Source organism: Geotrypetes seraphini, chromosome 2 (assembly GCF_902459505.1).
Source record: "Geotrypetes seraphini chromosome 2, aGeoSer1.1, whole genome shotgun sequence".
Classification (NCBI taxonomy): Eukaryota; Metazoa; Chordata; class Amphibia; order Gymnophiona; family Dermophiidae; genus Geotrypetes; species Geotrypetes seraphini.
Window position 1 is genome coordinate 357,732,681 of NC_047085.1, and position 21,965 is coordinate 357,754,645.

Sequence of the window (21,965 nt, forward strand, 5' to 3'; positions counted from 1 at the left end):
TGGTTGTTGTGCATGGGAGATATAGTATGTTGCAGTAGTCTATCAGGCCTAGGATTAGGGATTGTACCAAGAGTTGGAATTGTTTATTGTTGAAGAATTTTCTGATTTGCCTCAGGTTTCTCATGACTGTGAATGATTTGTTTATTGTTTTGTTGATTTGTGGCTGCATTGTATAGCCTCTGTCTATTAACACTCTCAGGAGTTTTAACATAGGTTGGATGTGGTATTTTGTAGAGTTTATGACAAGGTTTGTTATTGTTGGGGTTTTGTTATTTTCGAGTAGGATGAAGTTTGTTTTATCCGGATTTAGTTTTAGTTTGTGGCCTTTCATCCATGTTGCTATTGTTTCAAGTGTTCTGTGTATTGTGTCTGCCATGGATGGTGCTGGTTGTTCAAACGGAAGGAGAATGGTGATGTCGTCTGCATAGCTGTATGAGGTTAGACTTTGTTTGTCTAGGTAGGAGCAGAGGGAGGCAATGTATAGGTTGAAGAGTGTGGGAGAAAGAGGTGATCCTTGGGGTACTCCGCAGGGGTTATACCATGGCTCGGATTTTTGTTTGTTTGTTTTAACTCTGAATGTTCTGGATTGTAGGAATCCTTTAAACCATGATAGTGTCTTACCACTGATTCCTATTGAGTCCAGTATCTGTAGAAGGATGTTATGGTCTACCAGGTCAAAAGCTGTAGAGAGATCTAGTTGGATAATTAGCATTTTTTTTGCCTGTGCTGAGATGTTGTCTGGCGGTGTCCATGAGTGATCCTAGTAGGGTCTCAGTGCTGTGGTTGGTTCTGAAGCCTGATTGTGTTGGGTGGAGTAGGTTGTGGTTCTCTAGGTATGAGTTTAGGAATTTGGCTATGAGGCCTTCCATTAGCTTGGCATACAGTGGTATTGAGGCTATGGGTCTGTAGTTGGATAATTGGTCTGTTTCTCCTTTGGGGTCTTTCAGGATTAGAGTGATGATGATTTCGCTGAGGTCTTGTGGGAAAAGGCCGTCAGTTAGTAGGGTTTGTATCCATTACAAGAGAAGGACTTGATTGTCAAGATGTTGGAAAGCTTTGAGAGAATAATAAATTGCTCTGAGCTCCAAAAGACTGATGTGGAATTTCCGCTCCCTGGAGTACCAATGACCTTGAGTCTGAAGACCATCCAGATGCACCCCCTCCCCCTCCAAGCATAAGTCGAAGCGTCCGTGGTGAGAACCTTGTGATGAAGGGGTAAGTGAAAAAGGAGACCTCTGGACAAATTGGAGGAAACCATTCACCATTGAAGCGACTGTCGAAGAGATGAGGGCACAGAAATATGCTGTGATAACTAATCTGTCACTTGAGACCACTGAGAAGCGAGGATCCATTGAGGACTGCAAAGATGAAGCCTGGCCAAAGGTGTAACATGAACTGTGGAGGCCATGTGACCTAGGAGAACCATCATGTGACGTGCAGACATGGTCTGTAAGAGAAGCACTCACTGACACAGTTGCAGAAGAGTGTGGAGACGGTCCAGCAGTAGAAAATCTCTCATGAGAGTGGTGTCGAGAATGGCCCCAATGAACTTTAGACTTTGAGATGGATGGAGATTCGATTTGGGGAGTTGATCTCGAACCCTAGTGTTTAAAGAAAAGAAATGGTGTGATTCATCACCAGAGCAACAGCCTAAGATGAATGATCCTTGATCAGCCAGTCATCGAGATAGGGGAAGACTTGGAGACCGTGAGACCTCAGGGCAGCTGCCACCACATCCAGGCACTTCGTGAAGACTCTCGAGAAGATGCCAGGCCAAAAGGAAGAACTTTGTATTGGCAATGACAATGATTGAGTTGAAATTGTAGATATTTCCTGGAAGCCTGATGAATTATTATATGGTGTAGGCTTTTTTGAAATCCAGCTAGTCGTTGTGAGCCAAAAGAGGATATAGAGTGGCTAGAGGTAGCATTCAAAATCTTTCCTTGACCAAAAATTTGTTGAGAGCTCTGAGATCTAGAATCGGACGCAGCCCTCCCATCTTCTTGGGTATTAAGAAGTAGCGGGAGTAAAATCCCTGGTTGTATTGAGACACAGGAACTTCCTCGATGGCATTGAGGAGAAGTAGGGATTGAATCTCCTGAAGAAGGAGAGAGGCCTGTGAATGATTTGAAGCAGACTCTCTTGGAGGATGATCTGGAGGAAGAGTCATGAAGTGTAGAGAGTAACCTTCCTGAATGATGTTCAATATCCAGAGATCGGAGATGATGAGCTCCCAACAATGAATAAAGGATTGAAGATGCCCGCCAATCGGCAGAGGAAGTTGATGAAGTAGTGGAACAATGGCTATGCTCTGTAGGAACATGTCAAAAAGACAGATGGTTTTGGTTGAGTTGTCTTGATTTTTTTGTTGACAAGTTTGCTGTCTCTGCTTTTTTGGTGAAGAACAGGCAGGAGCAGCAACTTTGGCAGAAAACCTGCATTGGTATGAAGAAGCAGGCTTGAAGGGTGCAGAGGCAGGTGGTTTCTTTTTTGGCTTGACCAAAATATCCCAATGTGTCTTATGGGAAGATAGCTTTGTGTGGCAGTATCGGTGGAGGGTCCGAAGAGCTCATCACCGAGACATGGAGCATTGGCGAGACAGTCCTGATTATTGAAATCTAAATCAGAGACTTTTAACTAGGTAAGTCTGCGCATGACCACCAACATGGCTGCTGTTCTAGAGGTTAGCTCAAAAGTGTCATAGGCTGAGTGAACCATATATTTATGCAACTGAAAAGCAGAGGAGAGGAGTTGCTGGAAATCCTTTGACTTATGAGATGGTACATATTTCTGGTAAGAAGAAAACTGCATGAGGAGATGTTTTAGGTAGCAGGAAAAATAAAAATTATAGTTTCCTGACCGATTTGCCAGCATGGAGTTCTGAAAGAGGCGGCACCCAAATTTATCCATTGTACGCCCCTCTCTACCAGGAGGGACAGAGGCATAGACACTGGCTGAAGATGATTTCATTAAAGTGGACTCTACAACCAGGGATTGATGGGGGAGCTGTGGTTTATCAAATCCCAGGAGAGGAACCACTTTATATAGAGACTCAAGTTTTTTTGGTGCAATTGGGATAGATAGTGGAGTCTCAAAATTCTTATAGAAAGTCTCTCTTAAAATGCCTTGCAAGGGCAGTTTAAACATCTCCCTAGGAGACTGATCATAATCAAGGGTTTCCAGAAACTCTTTACTATATTTGGAATCAGCTTCCAAAGGAATAGATAAATCATTGTCCAGCCGACAAATAAATTTGGAGGAGATTTTTTTCAGTTGGTGAAGAAGCTCTGGTGGGCGATCGACGTGGAGATTCTGATACAGAAGATCCCTCAGCCTCAGTGGTAGATGGAGTGGCAGGGTCCGAGTCTCCCAACAGATCAGAATCATGAAGTATCAATGGGGACCGAAGATGGGATCAGTGCCGGTCTGGTGTCAGGGTGTCAACATGCTTGCATTTGTGAGACGCCTTACCAGACTTTATTGGTGTTTGAGCTCTCGACTGGGTCAACAGAGTCTGGGGCCAAGATGATCGATGCTTCGATGTCCTGGAGGAAGACCTAGAGCATTATGATCTGGAGTGATGCTGTGCTCTGCATTGACAGTGCGGTGGTCGGTGTCGTGATATGATCAGATTTGACCTACACCAGAAGAGTCGGTGTCGACACCGGGAGAAGATGTGTTGGAACCAACATTTGAGCAAGGCATCAATTTTTTGCTTAAGAGTTAGCACTGGTACAGAAGGCTGTAACATTTTTGCCAGTACCGAAGAGGCAGCGTCACGGTCCAGCGATATGGGAACCGTGCGCTTATGGGACTTTTGCCAGGTCAGCATGACTTGACTCAATGCAGCTTTGACCTGAATCCCAGAGAGTGAATGGAAGGGTTTCTTAGCTGGCTTACCCAATGGGTTAGAATACTGAGTGACTGGAGTCAGCGTCGGTAAATCCTTCGATGCTGTAATCTTCGGTGTCGGTTTAGTTAGTGCGGCTGGTGTCGGAGACAATGTCGGCTCTCCCTCTATGATGACACTGAAGAGTTTCTGATGCTGCAAACTACGATTCTTCAGAGTTCTTTTTTGTAAAGAAGAGCAGCGCTTACAATTCTCGGAACGGTGCTCGAGCCCCATATACTGGAGACTACAGATGTAAGGGTTGGTTACCGAAATAGCCCGAGCACAGCGACCGCACTTTTAAAATCCCATCAGCAGGTGTGACATCGATGGAAAGATCGCCTCAGTCAAACAAACTCGATGGCTGAGATGGACAATAGGCCCCGCCGGGCCAAAACCTGAAGAGAGGTTAAACTAAAAGTTTTTTTTTTTAGCTTTTTATATAGAAAAAAGAAAAGAAGAAAAAGAAAGGAATGTGAAAAACGTCAGAAAATTGTGAGAGCGGGAAGGCAGAAAAAATTTCAATGGCCATTGAAACGTGACTTAGCTCCACGGAAACTAAGAAACTGAGGGACCGTGCGCCTACATTGAGCAACAAGGCGCTCATACATACGCGGTGCGGGCTATCGCAAACTTTTTGAAGTCTTAAAGTGGCGATGCACTTTTAAAGTGTCCGCACCGGGGCTCCAACTGTGATGTCACCCACATGTGAGGCCTGCTTGTCCTGGGATAATGACTCGTTCAGATCTCAACTATTGTAAAGTTCTGAGCATGTACAACCTTTCCCCATTAAGAAATCTTCCCTATTCCACATCCCTGGTAGTCTAGCAGCCCCCTTCATCCCCCAGACCCAAATCAACCCCCTGCCCCAAACTTAAAAAAAAAACCCTGGTGTCTAATGGCACCCTTCCCCTCCAATATAGCTTCCCTACCTCCAAAATTTCAAAAAATTCCTTGTTGACTATCAGCACCCCACCCCCAACTTCCCCCAGGGCATGCAAAAAAGCAAAAGCAATGCTCATTCACTCCTTCTTCCACACCACCATCTTGGAAAATGGCAGCAGATTATCTCATGTAATTTATCCTGGGATACACAGGGAGTCTGCTAAATAAGGGAAGTCTCTGGATAGACTATCAAATAAGAGAAAAGTACCCTTCTTTAGCAGAGTGACCCCACTCGGTGTATTCAAATATAAAACAGTCAAAATCTAAGCAGTTTACAATTCCAGAATGCATTGTATGTGATTAGGCGCTATCAATTTCTAAGATGGTAGCACAGAATGGGAGGCCTGGAGGTGGCAGTTCTGTTAAAACACTAGGGTAGAGGTTCATGTTGTGGAGTTGTTAAGACTATCAGGGATTATTTAATATTGAAGGCAGAGGGAGAGAGAGAGGGGTGTCCACACAATACCAAGGCTATTGGTTTGGGGGTCAGGATGGGGTGGAGGGTGCCACTAGATACCAGGGCTATTTGGAAGGAAAAGATAATATATCAAAATAAAACAAAAAGCAAAGGAAATAAGGTAATACCTTTTTTATTAGGTAACCCTTCTTCAGATCAGAAAAAAGCAAATGTTGACAAATATCACTATATATAAGGAAAACATGAAAGCATTTCGAGGATAGGAAGAAAGAGGGAGGGGGTGAGTGGGTGGGCAGGAGACAGAGAAGGGACAAAAGCAATTTTAAATATATTTGTAATGGGAAAGAAAGCCTACAACTTTGTTAAGTCCTGTCTGGTGAGTTTCAAAATATTTCATCATTTTAATTTCAAAGGTCATACGTTCTTGGATTGTCTTAAAAGTTCCCTTTCAGTATTCTTACCATAAACTCATTGGTGCAGCGGTCAGTTTTTCCAAAGTGTTGTCCAACAAGAGGTGACATCTTGGTTGGTATAGCAATTTTAAATATGATATCTATGTAAGTTGATTCTGGTCTTTAACATCTGGCCTGTTTCACCAATGTAACATACATCTTTGTACTTTTTGAATGTGCATATGTAGAATGTTTTTTCTATATGAGTGACCATGGGATCCTTTGAGATGTGCTTGCACAGTTTGCCACACCACAAAGATCTGTAGCATTCTCTTCTTCATGGCTTTGTGTGGGGAAGAAAGGGGGGAATCAAGGGGTTAGAAGCTGAGTAACTGGAGGATCTGTGGTCATTTTGGAGAGGGAAAAATTGGTGTTTTGGAAGGCCCAGGGAGGGCTAATTAGCTTTTCTGCTCCATTGCAGAAGGCAAGGTAACCATTCTATGGCACCTCATACCTGGCAGTAATTTTCTTGTATTGTGCTCCCTTTAAACTTCTTTTTATCAGGATGGAAGAGCAAATGCACTGATGTCTACTGTGCAAGCTAACTCCTGCACCAAACCCATTTCTGCATTGTTTATCCACTGGCACCTCTCATTAACTATGCGCTGCTGTCAATTGTAGTTTTCTGCATTAGCAACTCATATCTTGTTAAGGCTGGCATTACAACCATGCTCTTCAAAGATCACTCCATGAAAAGCTTCTATCTAAATTACTGCCCCATTATGCAAAACCCCAAGGTCACATATCTTGCTGGCAGACTTACGCGCTTATAAATGAAATCCAATCTGTGAACTCTGATATTAGCTTTCTTTGTGTCTCACACTCAGCAACTCCCACATAATTGCTTTTAAACTACATTGGGTCTAGGAAAATTGCTTATTTAGTCCCTACCCCCTTTCATTTATCAGATAGTCCCTGCTGTCTTGTCTTCTAGGGTTTTACGTCCCCTAAAGTATCAGCAGGGCACAGGATAAAGTTAAGAGGTGATAGGCTCAGGCAGTGGCGTACCAAGGGGGGGGGGGGGAGCGGTCCTCCCGGGGTGCAGCCTTAGGGGGGGTGCACAGACGGCCCGGTCCCTATCGCGCTCTCTCCCTTCTTACTGCCGCCCTCCTTCGTGGCGCTTTCAACCCCCCTTACCTTTGTGGCGCTTTCACCCCCCTCCGGTCCGGTCCGGTCTGACAAACCTCCCTGTCCTGTGGCCAGCTGTCTAAACTTTCTTCTTACGGCAGCCGCAGTGTTGTAGTTGCATATGGCTGCCGTAAAGGTTGTCTCTGTCGAAAACAGAAGTTGCATCAGAAATTACCTTTACGGCAGCCATATGCAGCTACAACTCTGCGGCTGCTGTAAGAAGACAGTTTAGACTGCCGGCCACAGGGCAGGGAGGTTTGTCAGCCCATACCTGTTGGGGGGGGGGGGGGGGTGAAAGCGCCACGAAGGTAAGGGGCAGGGAGGGAGAAAAGGAGGAAAGGTGGGGTGGAGAGGAAAAGATGCTGAAGGGAAATGGGTAAAACAGAGGGGGGAGAAGGACGCTGAAAGCACATGGGGAAGACAGAGGGGGGAGAAGAATGCTGAAAGCACATGGGGAAGACAGAGGGGGGAGAAGGACGCTGAAAGCACATGGGGAAGACAGAGGGGGGAGAAGGACGCTGAAAGCACATGGGGAAGACAGGGAGGGAGGACACTTAAAGCACATAGGGAAAACAGAGGGGGAGAAGGACGCTGAAAGAACATGGGGAAGACAGAGGGGGAGAAGATGCTGAAGAGAAATGGGGAACAGAGAGTGGGGAGAAGATGCTGGAAGGGAAGAAGACAGAGATGCCAGACTATGGGGGGGGGAGAGGAGGGAAGAAAATGGGTGCCAGACCAATTTGGAAGGGGGGAGAAAGAGAGAGGCACAGTAAGAGAACAAATGGAAGACGCAGAGAGAAGAGACACAGTGGATGGAAGGAATTGAATGAGAAGATGAGGAAAGCAGAAACCAGACAACAAAGGTAGAAAAAAAATTCTATTTATTTTTCTTTTTTTTTTTGCTTCAGGATAAAGTAGTATATTAGTTGTATTGATAAAAATTTATAAACAAAGCCCTGCCAGCTCAACATCTCTTTCTCCAGTTCAGTAGCCAGAACTTTGATTTATAAGGAAGGAATAAGCTAAATATTGCAGTACTGATGCTTCTATGGATGCTGCGGGGACGGTGATGGAGCGGTGAAGGGAATGGTGCAGTGATGGGGACAGAGTTTTTCCCCGTGTCATTCTCTAGTGCTCACGTCAAAAGCTTCCCTCTGACTCAGCTTCCTGTTTCTGCTTTTGACTGAGCACCGCGTTGCCGATCTGAAGTTCTGTTGATGCCAGGGGTAGAAGGAGGCCCGCTGCCGATCCTAAGTGTCATCGTGGGAAGGGGGGGCGTTGCCGATCTTGTTGCCAAAATCGGAAAGGTGAGGAAGGGAGAAAGATGGGCCTGTGGTGGATGGAGAGATTGAGAGAAGGGGGTAGATGATGGAAGTGGGGAGAAAGGGAAGAGAGAAGAGGGCAGATGATGGAAGTGGGGAGAAGGGGCAGATGATGGAAGTGGAGAGAAGGGGGAGGAAGAAGGGACAGATGATAGAAGTGAGGAGCGAGAAGAGGGCAGATGATGGAAGTGGGGAGAAGGGAGAGCAAATGCTGAATGGAAGTGGAGAAAGAGAACATATACTGGATGGAAAGAGGGATAAAGAAAAAGGACATATGCTGGATGGGGGAAAAAGATAGAGTTAGTGAGATAGTGGAGGGGTGAAGGAAAGGGGTGGCATGCTGTGGGTAGACATAGTGAAAAGAGGGAAACTGAGGACTGCATAGTAAGAAAGAATTTAATTTAGACGGAGGCAGAAAATAAAGAAGGAAGACCAGAGAAGAGAAGAGAGAGAGAGATGCCAGAGAACGGGGAAGGAGACAAAGATATCAGATCTGAGCGGAGGAAATGAGAAGAGAGAGATGCTAAAAACCACAGGGGGGAGGGAAAAAGAGATGAAAGGAGAAAGATGCCAGACCATGAGGGAACAGAGGGAAGATGATGGATGCCAGACCAAAGGGGGGGTCTAGAGGAGAGATGGCAGGGGGAGACAGACAGTTTCTGGAAGGGGCAGACAGTGGATGGATTGGGCAGATGCCGGACTGAAGAGAAAGGACAGACGCTGGAAGGAAAAGAGTGAAAAGAAGATAAAAGCAGAAACCAGAGACAACAAAAGGTAGAAAAAAATCATTTTATTTCTATTTTGTCATTAGAATATATCAGAATTGAAATATATAGCCTGCTAGAGACATAACTGGGGACTGCAAAGCCCAGGCAGTGCTTTTTTTAGCTTCTAGCTGGCTTAGGGCTCTCTCGGACCAGGGGGCAGTTGCCCTAGTTGCACTCCCCTAACACTATTCCTGTCATGTGTGACTGCAATATTCTGATAGCATGATATTTCTGTGTAGCATTCTATAATAATTTGGCTTGTTCAGTTTTCTTGATAGTAGAGGGGGATATATGTGAAGGGGAGGGGAGGCAGGGGTTTTGTTGGTCCTTGCTCTGTATATTTATATTTATAAAATGACAATTGTACAGAATATTGTTTCTTTTTATACTTTAATAAAATATGTTCAATATAAAATCATAACTGAGACTTGTGCGGATGGGATCAGATGGTTTGTGGGGACTGAGCTTGCGGAGACAGAGCGGAAATGTGTTTTTTTAAATTTCATGTTGTTTATAATCTTTATTCATTTTCTTTTGTTACAACAAGTGTTTTAAATATACTTATTAGAATCTTAAACATATACACTTGATAAACACACTTATTATTATCAAGTTTAACATTTTTTAGAAAATTAATTTTATACAAAATTTATAATATTATGCAGTAGATCTAAATTTATATAATTTCTTTTGAATGTGTTAATCCCCCCTCCCTCCCTCCCATTCAATCAATAATATTTAAAAACATCTTTATTGTAAATTCATTCAACATTAATATAGTGTGTAAAAACCAAAAATAAAATCCCACCCCATTCCCTTCTAATCAAATTTCTATCTTGGGAAAAGTTAATCATTCATTACAAAAATCTGTTAATGGTCTCCATATCTTTTGAAATTTATTAATATATCCTTTTTGTGTTGCTATGGTAAGCTCCATTTTATATATGTGACAAACAGAATTCCACCAGAAAGTGTAATTTAACCTGTCAGGTCTTTTCCAATTAAATGTGATTTGTTGTATTGCTATTCCAGTTAAAATAAATAAAAGTTTGTTATTACTTGATGATATTTGACTTTTTGTTCTCATTGTTGTTCCAAATAATATAGTATCATATGTCAAGGCTACTGGGTTTTCTAACATCCTATTAATTTGAGGCCAAATTGATTTCCAGAATGTTAAGATGAATGGACAGAAGAATAAAAGATGGTCTAATGTCCCAATTTCAACATGACAGTGCCAGCATCTATTAGATTTAGAGCTATCAATTCTATGTAAACGTGTAGGGGTCCATAAAGCTCTATGTAAAAGAAAAAACCAAGTTTGTCTCATAGATGCTGATACCGTACATTTTAACCTCCAAGACCAAAGTCGTGGCCATTGAGATGCACTAATTTGGTGCTTTATCTCAATGCTCCAAATGTCTCTAAGACCATTTTTTGGTTTTTTATTTATATATCCGGATATTAATTTATACCATTGTGCAGCTTCATGTCCTATTGAGTTTATCTGGAAACACAAGAATTCCAAGCTGTGATAATTAGTAAGATTTTTCCATTCAGGGAACCCTACCTGAATGGATTGCTTCAATTGCAACCATCTAAAATATTGTGTTTTATTAAGATCAAATTTATGTTGCAATTGTGAAAACTCCAGCATTTTACCATTTTTTATTATGTCGTCTAAAATACGAATACCTGCTGTCATCCAGTTTTTCCAGATTATTTTGAAACCGCCTATTTTGATCTTGGGGTTTAACCAAATTGTTTGAGTTGTTGATTTACTAATTGGAATAGGAGTTAGATTACTTATGTATCTTAAAGTTTTCCATGTATCCATGAATATTTTATGTTCTTTGTATAGCCTTGGCATCGTGATACTAACTACATGACTAAGACGTAATGGAAACATAAGTCTCCATTCTAGCCAAAACCAATCTGGTATATTTATAGTGGGTTCTGGGAGGATCCAATACATACCATGACGTAAGATATAGGCTTGATGATACCTATAAAAGTTGGGAAAATTTACCCCTCCCTCCGCAATTGATCTTTGTAATGACACTAAAGCAATTCTGGGATTTTTCCCAAGCCAAATAAATTTTGTCAATATTTTATTTAATTTTTTATAAAAAGAATTTTGGAAGAAAACTGGTATCATTCCCATTTGGTAACAGACTACAGGTAATATCATCATTTTAACAGTTTGTATTCTTCCCCACCAAGATAAGTGTAAAGGGTTCCATTGCTCACACATCTCTGTTACTTTTTGTAATAAATTTTTTTCATTAATTTTCATTGTGTCATCTAAATTTTTTGTAATCCAAATTCCAAGATATTTAATTGCATCCTCTTTCCAAACAAAAGAGAATGATTTAAATAAACCTTTTGTACAATGTATATTTAATGGAAGTACTTCTGATTTGTTCCAGTTTATCTTATATCCTGAAAATTTTCCAAATTTTTCAATCAGTTCAAGTAAATGTGGAATGGTAGATTTTGGGTTCCTCAAATATAATAATAAATCATCAGCATAAGCTGATATTTTATATTCTTTATCCGAATGAGGTATACCTTGTATCTCCTTTACTTGTTGGATTGCTAATATTAAGGGTTCTAAAACAATATCAAACAATAAAGGAGACAAAGGACATCCTTGTCTAACTCCTCTTTGTAGATTAAATTTTTCTGAAAACGTATTATTAATGTATAATCTAGCAGAAGGGGAGTTATATAGTGTTTGTATCATTTGTGTGAATCCAGGACCTATTCCAAACCAATCCAATGTCTGATACATAAATGTCCATTCTATTCTATCAAAAGCCTTTTCTGCATCTAAAGAAACAGCAAAAGTTGGCTCGTTCATTTTCTTTGTTAGGTATAACATATGGAAAGCTAATCTAGTATTATGAGATGAATGTCTTTGAGCAACAAATCCTGTTTGAGACATACTTATAATATGGGGAAGAGCTTTAGCCAATCTTAACGCAAGTATTTTTGCTAATAATTTTCCATCTACATTTATTAAAGAAATTGGTCTGTAGTTTGATACCAAAGTGGGATCTTTATTTGGCTTTGGTAAAACTATTGTTAATGATTCTGCCATAGTGCCTTTAGTACAACCTTGATTTAGTTGATATTGAAAAAGATTTAATAAATAGGGTAATAAAAAATTTTGAAATGTTTTATAAAATTCTACTGTATAACCATCACCACCTGGAGCGGATCCAACTCTAAGGGATTTCAAAGCTGTTCCTAATTCTTTTAGTGATATTTGTTCTTCTAAACTTCGCTTTATATGTTCAGGAATTTTTGGACCCTTTAATAGTTTCAAGAATTCTAAACCTTCTTTTTCTTTATTTAAATAAGTCTCGGAAGAATAAAGAGATTTATAAAATTTTAGGAATTGTTTTAAGATTGGTTCTATTTTTGTTAGTGTATCACCTTTTTCATCTTTTATAGCAATTATTTTTGTTTTCTTTTTTTTCACTTTTAGGTAATTTGCTAGTATTCTTCCCGACTTATTTGAGTTTCCATAATACAGTGCCTGCTGAGAAAATAAATCTTTTCTTATCATTTTTGATGATATTTCATTGTATTTACCTTTAAGTTTTAACAGTTCTTGTTGTATAGAATATTCCCATTTTCCTATAAGTTTTAATTCTAAATTTTTAATTTCTTTTTCTAAGTTAGAATATTGTTTTCTATTTTGTTTATTAAGATAAGCCGAATAAGACTCTTCTGAAGCGGTCGTTTCCGTTCTTTCAAGACTGATCGGTCGGGTCACACCCTGATGCAGCTTGTCGGTGAAACACTGGCCTCCGTCGGTGTGCCGATCAGTTGAAGATAAGTGGTTTTTCCTCTATCTACAAATTTGTATATGTGAAGCACAAGTTTTTCTGCTCAAACACTCATTTTAACGAAGGTTTTGCCTGTGAGGTTACCGTCTAACCACCTTGATATCCACTTTTGTGGCGGTGGGAGGGCCTTTTTCTGAGGCTTTTTCCTTCTTTTTGAGTGAATTTAGAGTCGATACTTGTCTCACATAGTTTTCTGCAAAACTTTATTACTACATTGTCCTACAATTATAGTAGTCACCAATTGAAAGTGTTGCTTTACATATGCTAGGTATGCCACTGGGCTCAGGAGTAATCTAAGGAAATACTTTTTACTGAAAGGGTATTAGATGCGTGGAACAGTCTCCTGGAAGAGGTGGTAGAGACGGAGACTGTGTCTGAATTCAAGAGAGCTTCGGATAAACATGTGGGTTATCTTAGAGAGAGGAAGAGATAATGGTCACCGCGGATGGGCAGACTAGATGGTCCATTTGGCCTTTATCTGCCATCATGTTTCTATGTTTCTATCTAAAATCATTTGACAAAAATGAAAAAATTACTTTATCAAAATTGTAAACTACATTATTTGAAAAGATATTTTTCACTAAGCATTTACCTCAGATCAGGGACACCTACACCCCCCAAATTATTGCCATTGAAAGTTTCTTTCCAGAAAGGATGCTGTAGCAGTCCTGACCAGTTTAATCTGTATATGGAAAACAGCAAAAAAAAACAAGACCAATGTTATGGTGAAATGACGTTAATATCCACATGAATTCAGCACTCTAGATCTGCAAAATCTCAACTGAAAACTGTTATATAAACACAAATGTTATTTTCAAATATCTAGTATTTATAAAGCATAACATAAATAGCAAGAGTTTTTATCAGTTCCATCCTCTTTATCATTCTTTCAACGTTTTTTAATTCCGCTATATCTTTTTTGAGATATGGTGATCAGAACTGAACACAAAACTCAAGATGAGGTTGCACCATGGAGTCATACAGATAAATTATAATATTCTTTGTCTTATTTACCATACCTTTCCTAATAATTCCTAGCATCCTGTTTGCTTTTTTGGCCGCCGCCACCTCCGCTGCACATTGGGTGTAAGGTTTCACCATATGAGAACAAAAAGAAGTATGAGAAAAGACTAAAAGACGTAAATATGTATACTTTGGAGGAGAGGAGGGACAGGGGAGATATGATACAGACATTTAAATACTTGAAAAGTATTAATATAGAACCAAATATTTTCCAGAGAAGAGAAAATGGTAAAACTAGAGGGCATAATTTGAGGTTACAGGAAGACTTAGGAGCAATATTAGGAAATTCTTCTTCATGAAGAGGATGGTAGATGCCTGGAATGCACTTCCAAGGGAAGTGGGGGAGAGGAATACGGTGATGGAATTTAAAAAAGCATGGGATAAACATAGAAAATGAAGGATGAAAATTAAAGAACTAAAACCGGTATTGGACAGACTTGCACAGTCTGTGTCCTATATATGATGATTCAGTGTAGGATAGGGTGGGGTGGGCATCAGTGGGAACTGCACTAACTTGGAACATGAGGATGTTACTGGCCAGACTTTACGGTATATATCCTTCATCTCCCTAGAGCTGTGATAGGCGACTGAAATGTAGGCCAGCAAAATTTAAGAGGCAACTAAACTGATCGTGGCAAGGAAATCTCCCTGCTGCGATCAGCAAAGCAGCCGGGGCATGGAACCCCCGAACCCCACCACAAGTCAGACAGCAGGAGGGATGCATACTCACTCCCACTGCTACCCCAAAACCCCCCACACTGTCCACAGCAGGAATTTCTCCTGCCGCAAACCCTGAAACAACCCCCAGCAGGAGAAATTCCCAATCCCTCCTGTCACAAACCTCAAAACAATACCCAGCAGGAGGGATGCCCCCCCAGATACCTAAAGCCACTCCATTGGGTGTGGCCTTAGGGAGCTGGCCAATCTTAGTCTTTGGCCACTCCCAGTGCATCCCAGAATGCACTGGGAAAGAGGCCTAAGACTCCGATTGGCCCAGGTGCCTAAAGCTCCTCCTTTGGGCGAGACCTTAGGTGCCTGGGCCAATCAGGGCCTTAGGCCCTTCCCCGGTGCATCCTGGAAGACCTGCCATTCTGAAGAGGCGGACCTTCCGGCCAGATGTGTAGGCATTCCTTTGGCCGGTGGTACTCCAAAAGGTACAGGGGATTGGGGTGCCGGTGTTGGAGCTCTGTTCTTGGGGGAGGGGCTGCTGGCAGGAGGGAGTGGGCATCACTCCCGGCTATTGTGGTTGGAAGATGTTCGGGGGGGGGGTTCAGGGGTGGTGAAATAAGGAACTGGCCACTCCTCCTGCTGCAGACAGTGTTGGGGCTCCCTACCGCTGCTGCTGAGCTGAACGCAGCAGGCAGATTTCCTTGCCACGATCAGCTCAGCAGCAACACGAGCCTGTGACAAGGATGCCGGTTAGAGAATTGGGGTGTTTAGGCAGGGTTAGATGGCTGCTGAGACCAGGCATCCTATACAGAATCAGGCCCTATGTACTTGCGTAATATCAGTAGGAGCAGTTAGGAAACTTTGCACATTTTTGTTTTTGCAGATGACAAACAAAATCCTATGTCTATCTTGCAACTTCACAAAGCAATCAAGGATATCTCACCTACTAAATCATTTGACTTTTTGGCAACTAAGTGGAATGAGAAATTGGAAATGAATCTGAAGGTAATAAATATCAGTCAAGTTTTGATTCATATCTTAAAAGTAGTATAGGGGCATATTTGGCAGGACTGTACTTATAGGATTATTTCTAGGGCCTATTTTACCCAAATATGGGCCTTTCACTTGAAACAGGCAATGTTTGTTATATGTGGGAAATGTGGTACTGTTCTAAACACCTCTATGAAACATGCTCTATGGTCCTGTCTACAGATACAACAGTTCAGAGCTAGGATATTGTGTTACTTAAGCAGACTACTGGGTGCCACTATTTCAAGCTCACTGGTTTTGGGGTTATTGTTTCAGAACGCTTGTATAGTAAAACAAATATATTATGCAATATTGGCTGCAAGAAAGTCCACCAGGATTTTGGCATTGGAGAAACCAGATTCATCAGTTGATGCGACTGGAGGCAAGAGATGCCAGTTATATTCCCAAGTGCAAACAGACATTTTTGAAAGTATGGACTCCCTACATTCAATCTCTGGCACATCAAGTCATAAGTATGGTGTCAAATGATCTGAACATTTGAAGTAGAGAATTGGACTTGAACGTTCCAGCATTCATGTATGGGGGGTGGGGGTTTGAGAGAAGGATTTGGGTAGTATAATTATTCATGTAGGGTTATAATAAACTAGACTTCACATGTTGTAGTCAGATATGAGAATTGGTTTTTCTGTTCATATTTATTGAAAACTGAAAAAAACCAGATTTAACATAAAATAAGAAAATTCTGTTTCTTTCCAAAAATATGCGTGTTCATGCCAGAAAAAAACACTTTAGAAAATCTGAAGCATGCCATTGTACAAAACATACAGGCCAGAGCTTCCTTCCATCAAGTTTTACATCAAACATACATTTCTGTTGGAGTTATTTTAGCAGTATGAAGGTAAATAAAATTATTCAGAAGTGAAGGGATTGTGATGTTTATATCCTTTTTTCTTATGTAATTGGTCCACAAATACAGTTATTTTTATTTATTTATTTCATAAAATAGAATTGGTGTCCTCGGGTAGGTTATACTGTGGGCAACAGACAAAAGATTGCTGTTCATAGGTCACCCACTAGGTCCAGCAGAAAACTTCAACAAGAACTGCCCACCCTTGAATCTTCAGATAACAAAATCTTAAATATAGGTTACAGGTAACAGATCTGCAATTTCATTTTTTGAGTTCTTTCAGTATTCTGTAGTATATGCCATTGAGTTCAGGTCGTTTACTACTCTTTAGCTAGTCAACTTTCTTCTGAACTGTCATCATTAAATACCATTTCTGGTTTCTTACCTCTTCTTCATTAACATCAAAGCAAAGAATTCATTCTCTCCACTGTGATCTTGTCCTCCTGAATGCCCCTCAACTAATAACTCAACTAACTCACTCAAGGCTTCCTGCTTCTAATATACCTGAAACTCTTTATTAAGACTAATTGCCTCTGCAGCTTTTATTAAGACTATTTGCCTTCTTTTCAAATTGTCTTTTTGACTTCCTTGTCTTCATTTAACTTGCCAGTGCTATTACTGCTTCCTGTTTTCTTTATTACTGCTTCCTGTTTTCTTTATTCACATCTTTTTTCCATTTTCTGAAAAATGGTCTTTAGGCTAGAATGACCTCTTTCAACTTAGCTTTTAACCATGCCAGCTGTCATTTGATCTTATTTGCATCCGTTTTAATACAAGGATGAAAAAAAAATAGAATATAGCTTTGGACTTCCTCATATTTTTCCTTCAGGCTATTTGAGGTCACTGGTATTAAAATATTGGTTCCCTTTAATGGGACACTGTCTGAAATCTGCTCTTTGATAGTAGAGAAGTTTTTATAAAGGTAAGACTGCCTCATGAAAGTGAGTAACTGTTCTCATGTAGCAAATGACACTGTTTGAAGGCTGAAACAGTGGTAGTTAATAAGGTTGATTATTTCCTTCAATTTTTCCCTAAGTAAGATTTCTCCTCTGCAGGAGACATCAGCAAGCTTCTTATGGACATAATCTAAAATGTCAGATGCCCAGATCCAGGCCATTCTTTTCACTCCAATGTGAAGTGATAATGTCCTGGATGAGGTATCAAACACCTCACAGACCTTAGTAGCTGTACTCTAGTAGAGTTAATATTGGATGACTTTACTAATTTGAGTGGCTGATTTGTCTCGTTTGTCAAAAAAGAAAAATAAGTACTTGATGGGAGTGATTTTATTTATTTATAATTTATGTATTTATAATTTATATTCATAAACTGAAGCTCTGTAAGTAATAATGCACAGGCCATTTATCAACAGACAACCAGATTTAGGAAGAAAAAAAATGGAAGAAAGCACTTCATAAGTCTGAAAAGCAAGGACACTATCAGACTAGGAGACAAATGAGTGGACAGAAATAAGTCTTCAGGACTAAAAATCTTTTTTTTTTTTTTTTAATCAATTATGGATACATAAATAGTATAGTAACAGGAATATTACTATAAAAATCACAAAGCATGTAATTGACTTCCCAAACCATTACATGCTTCATTCAACTTTTGGTGTTCAGTGCTAGGACTTCCTGTACATAATCACTGGATTCCAGAGGGAATCAATCAGAGGAATAATGCAGTGGCGGTCAGAATAGAGAGCTAATAGAAGAACCAGAACTTTGTCAGCAGTATTTAGCCACAACAAGAATTCATTTGTTTTTATGCTGAATCAGCTACTGGGTCTATGAAAAACAATCTGCAGCTCAATCTAAATTCAATAGGGCTCATATATCAGAATGATTTTGCTAGAATTCATTCAGAAATACTAGGACAAAGTTTATAAAATGACCAAGAGAAAATGCAAATACAAATTCTATACTAAGGCTCTGATTGGACCAGATGCCAGGATGCACCGGGGAGGGGAAGGCCCACCATTTGAAGAGGCAGGCCTGCTGGATGAACAGAGTAGGCAGACCTCCGGCCAGCCTTTGTGAACAAGATGGGCATGACTGCAGTGGGGGGGGCATGAGGAGTGGGAATCCTTTCTGCTGCCAGGGGGAATGCGCACCTGTGTTGGGGGGGGAGGTTGCTTGAAGGTGGCAGGAGGAGAGAGTGGGTATCCCTCCAATTGCTGGGTGGGTTGCTTGACGGTGGCAAAGGGAGGGAGTGGGCATCGGGGTGGGGTGTCGGGGGCAAAATTTTCTGGCAGGTCTGAGCTGTCAAGCTTTACTTTCTTGTCAATGCCTCAGCCAATAAACGCTCAGGCACTGACCAGAAAGTAAGGCTATGACAGGTCAGACCTGCTGGAAAATTTTGCCTGCAAATGTAGGCTAGCGAGGTTAGGCAATCGCCCAGAGTACTCATTTAAATATTAGTGACCTCGTTGTAATACATTTACATGGCAGAGTCGGAGTCTGCCAGGAAAGTTGTAAAAGACCATGATGAGCCCTTTTGAGAATTGGCCTGTAGAATACTTCCATGTTAAACTGTCTGGGACCAGTTTAATGACCATTATTAAAGGCACAGTGGGTTTTGAGAATCTTCCCCCAAATCATTATACATCAATGGTGAACCAATGATGAAGAACTGCTAGAAAACTCATGTTTTCTCAAAATAAGTCTTCAAATGCAATATGCAAAAAAAAAAAAAAAAATCAACCATCATTTAAAAAAATTTTATTGGACTAGTTGGCACAAAAGTAAATCCTTTTCTTAAATTATGCATCACCTCTAAAAATATTGGTTGTCTAGACATATTAATAACTACTGATTCTTGCTCACTGGGATCTTTTAGTCAGTCGACTCTGCGCACCTCTTCCTCCTTGCAATCTCTCTCTGCTTCTTTGGGGCTTCCTTTGGAGCCATTCTTCTAAAAAAAAATTATCCCCAGAATCAGACTTACGGTCAGAAGAAGAATCTGAGGAGTGACAAGTAGTCTTCTTTTCTTGTATTCTACTGGATGGAACTAACCACAGATCTATACAGATTTCTTTGCATTATCATTCTCATCTCATTTAAAATTCTTAATTTTATTGCGCTACAAGTCCTGCTTGAACTAGAGCTGGGTTGAATTATTGTAATAGCAACAAGAGTGCAGGAATTTAGGTCAGCATTTTTGAATAAGCTTGGTTCTAACCGAAGCTTTACTATGTCTTCATGATGCTTTCAATTCTTCATGCTTTAAGTTATAAGAATATTTTTTTGTTTGTTTTATAATTCTTTATTCATTTTTGTATGTTACAACAAGTGTATCAAATAAACTCATATAAAACTTAAAGATACACACTTGATTAACTCACATATTAGCATCTAATTTAACATTTCTTTAGAATATAAACACCTTTAGGAATTTGTTTAAGAGACTTTTCCTTGGAGAATAAACGACTGAATCTCTACTTCAGACGATCTCTAATAAATCTCTCTGGGAATTTGTTAGAGTGGGATGTGAATAATTTTTATTAAATGAGGCAATGTTATCAGATGAATGTAACGTTTTATAGAATTACTGAAATTCTTCTAATATCTATGTCTTGAATAACAGCTTCTCCAGTTTAATTATACCTTGAACCTGTATTCTGTTTCCTCTTCCTTTCTGATATTGTGCTAAAAAACATTCTGATTTATTCTATTCAAATTGGAAGAAATAGAAAATCTTGCTTTACAGCCTTTATACTTCCGTTTCCAATCTTCTCAATTCTTCCTTCTGCTGATGATGCCAGGCTTTATAAAACAGTGCAAAAACAGGAGCCTTCCTGTTCATTTAGCCTAAGTGTCCTGTTTTAAAGTTAACCCCACATAAATTTATAAAATATTACACAAATAAAGAACACCAATTTCCAAAGTGAACTTGCATATATGTAAGTCGCTTTGAAATTGCCCCCAAAACACTACCCTTGCACAAATCTGCTATTTCCTTTGGGTAATATGGCCATGAAAATGCACAGGTGCTTTTAACATTTATAAATGATGTGGAAATGGGAAAGGATGGCAAGTGATCAAATTTGCAGATGAAACAAAATTACGTGTTTGGTTGTACTGATTTGATATACCAACATTCGAAGAACATCATGACAGTGAACAAAAAAAGGGTCAACATAACATTTAAACATGATAAACAAGAGGGAAGAAAAAAGAGCAGTAGCACAATATTTAATCATAATACAAACAAACAGCAGGACATATAGGGCTCGTTTTACTAAGCTGCGATAGCGGTTTTAGCGCGCGCTGAACTGCCGCACACGCTAGACCCTAATGCCAGGATTGAGATGGTGTTAGTTCTAGCCACGCAGCGTGGGTTTAGCACACGCTAAAATTCTGTGTGCGCTAAAAACGCTATTGCAGCTTAGTAAAAGGAGTCATAGAGAAGCGTAATAAAAAGCAAGTAGAAAAGCAGAAAAAAAACCAAACCATAGATTAAAAGCCAAGAGACTATTCAAAGTTAATAAACTGCATGAAGAAGGTGAGAAACTGCAGGAGGTTCTTGGGAGGCCAGAACACTGGACATCCAAATGACAAATAAAATTTAACATGAACAAGTGCAAAGTGATGGACATTGGGACAAATTACCCAAATTATATCTACACAATGCTAGGTTTCAAATTAGGAATCACCACACAGGAAAAGGATTTCAGGGTTAATGTAGATAATATGTTAAAATATTTTGCTCAATGTGTGGCAGCAGCCCCCCTCCCCCCAAAAAAACCCCAAAAGAAAACCCAAACCCTAGAATATTAGGTAATGAATAGAGAATAAAACAAAGCCTCATAATGCCTCTATATTGCTCCATGGTGGTGAGAACACAATTTGAGCACTGTGTGCAAGTCTGGTCACCACATTTCCCAAAAATATAAATTGGAATGAGAACAGGTACAAAGTAGGATGAACAAAATGATTAAGGGGATGAAATGATTCTCATATGAGGAAAGGCTATTGAGGTTAGAGTTTTTGATAATACAGAGGTCTAAAAATCTTGAGTGAGATGGAACAAATAAATGCAAATCAATTGTTTATTCTTTCAAAAAGTACAAAGCCTAGGAAACACCAAGAAGTAGTACATTTTAATCAAAGTTAAAATACACGGAACAAGTAGTAAGAGCAGTTAATATAACTGCATTTATAAAAAGTTTGGAAAAAATTCCTGGAGAAAAAGTCAATAAACCATTATTAAGACAGACTTGGGGGAAAGCCACTCCTTATCCAAGGGGATAAGTAACATTGAATCTTGCTACTTTTTGTAATTCTGCCAGGTACTCGTTACCTGAATTAGCCACTGTTAGAAACAGAATATTGGACCAGAATGATTCTTGGTCTTACCCAGCAAGACAACTCTTACATACAGTCTTATGTTCATCTACAGGCTGATATATAGCAAGTTATCCATCTGCTGACAAGCAGCAAACATCGCTTATCTGCACATTTACAGTTATTTTACGAATAAAGTCTATCCATTTAACTCACTAAATGGTTACATTTTTTCTGCATAAGAGGCTGGCTTCAGAAAGGAGGAAAGGCAGAGCCAATAATTATCGTTCTAGCAGTTATGTTAAATATATAA

At 40.0% G+C, this 21,965-nt stretch overlaps 1 protein-coding gene across 5 annotated transcripts in view; it reads right to left on the reverse strand.

Moving 5' to 3' along the window:
- ULK4 (unc-51 like kinase 4) overlaps positions 1-21,965 on the reverse strand; it is a 487,365-nt gene that overhangs the window by 395,084 nt on the left and 70,316 nt on the right. For 4 of the 5 annotated variants that reach the window (XM_033930453.1, XM_033930451.1, XM_033930450.1 and 1 more), the window contains exon 9: positions 13,371-13,460. The exons of the other annotated variant lie outside the window; for it this stretch is intronic. In XM_033930453.1, the coding sequence (XP_033786344.1) occupies positions 13,371-13,460 (90 nt within the window). The remainder of the gene's footprint in view (positions 1-13,370; positions 13,461-21,965) is intronic. 5 annotated transcript variants of the gene reach the window in all.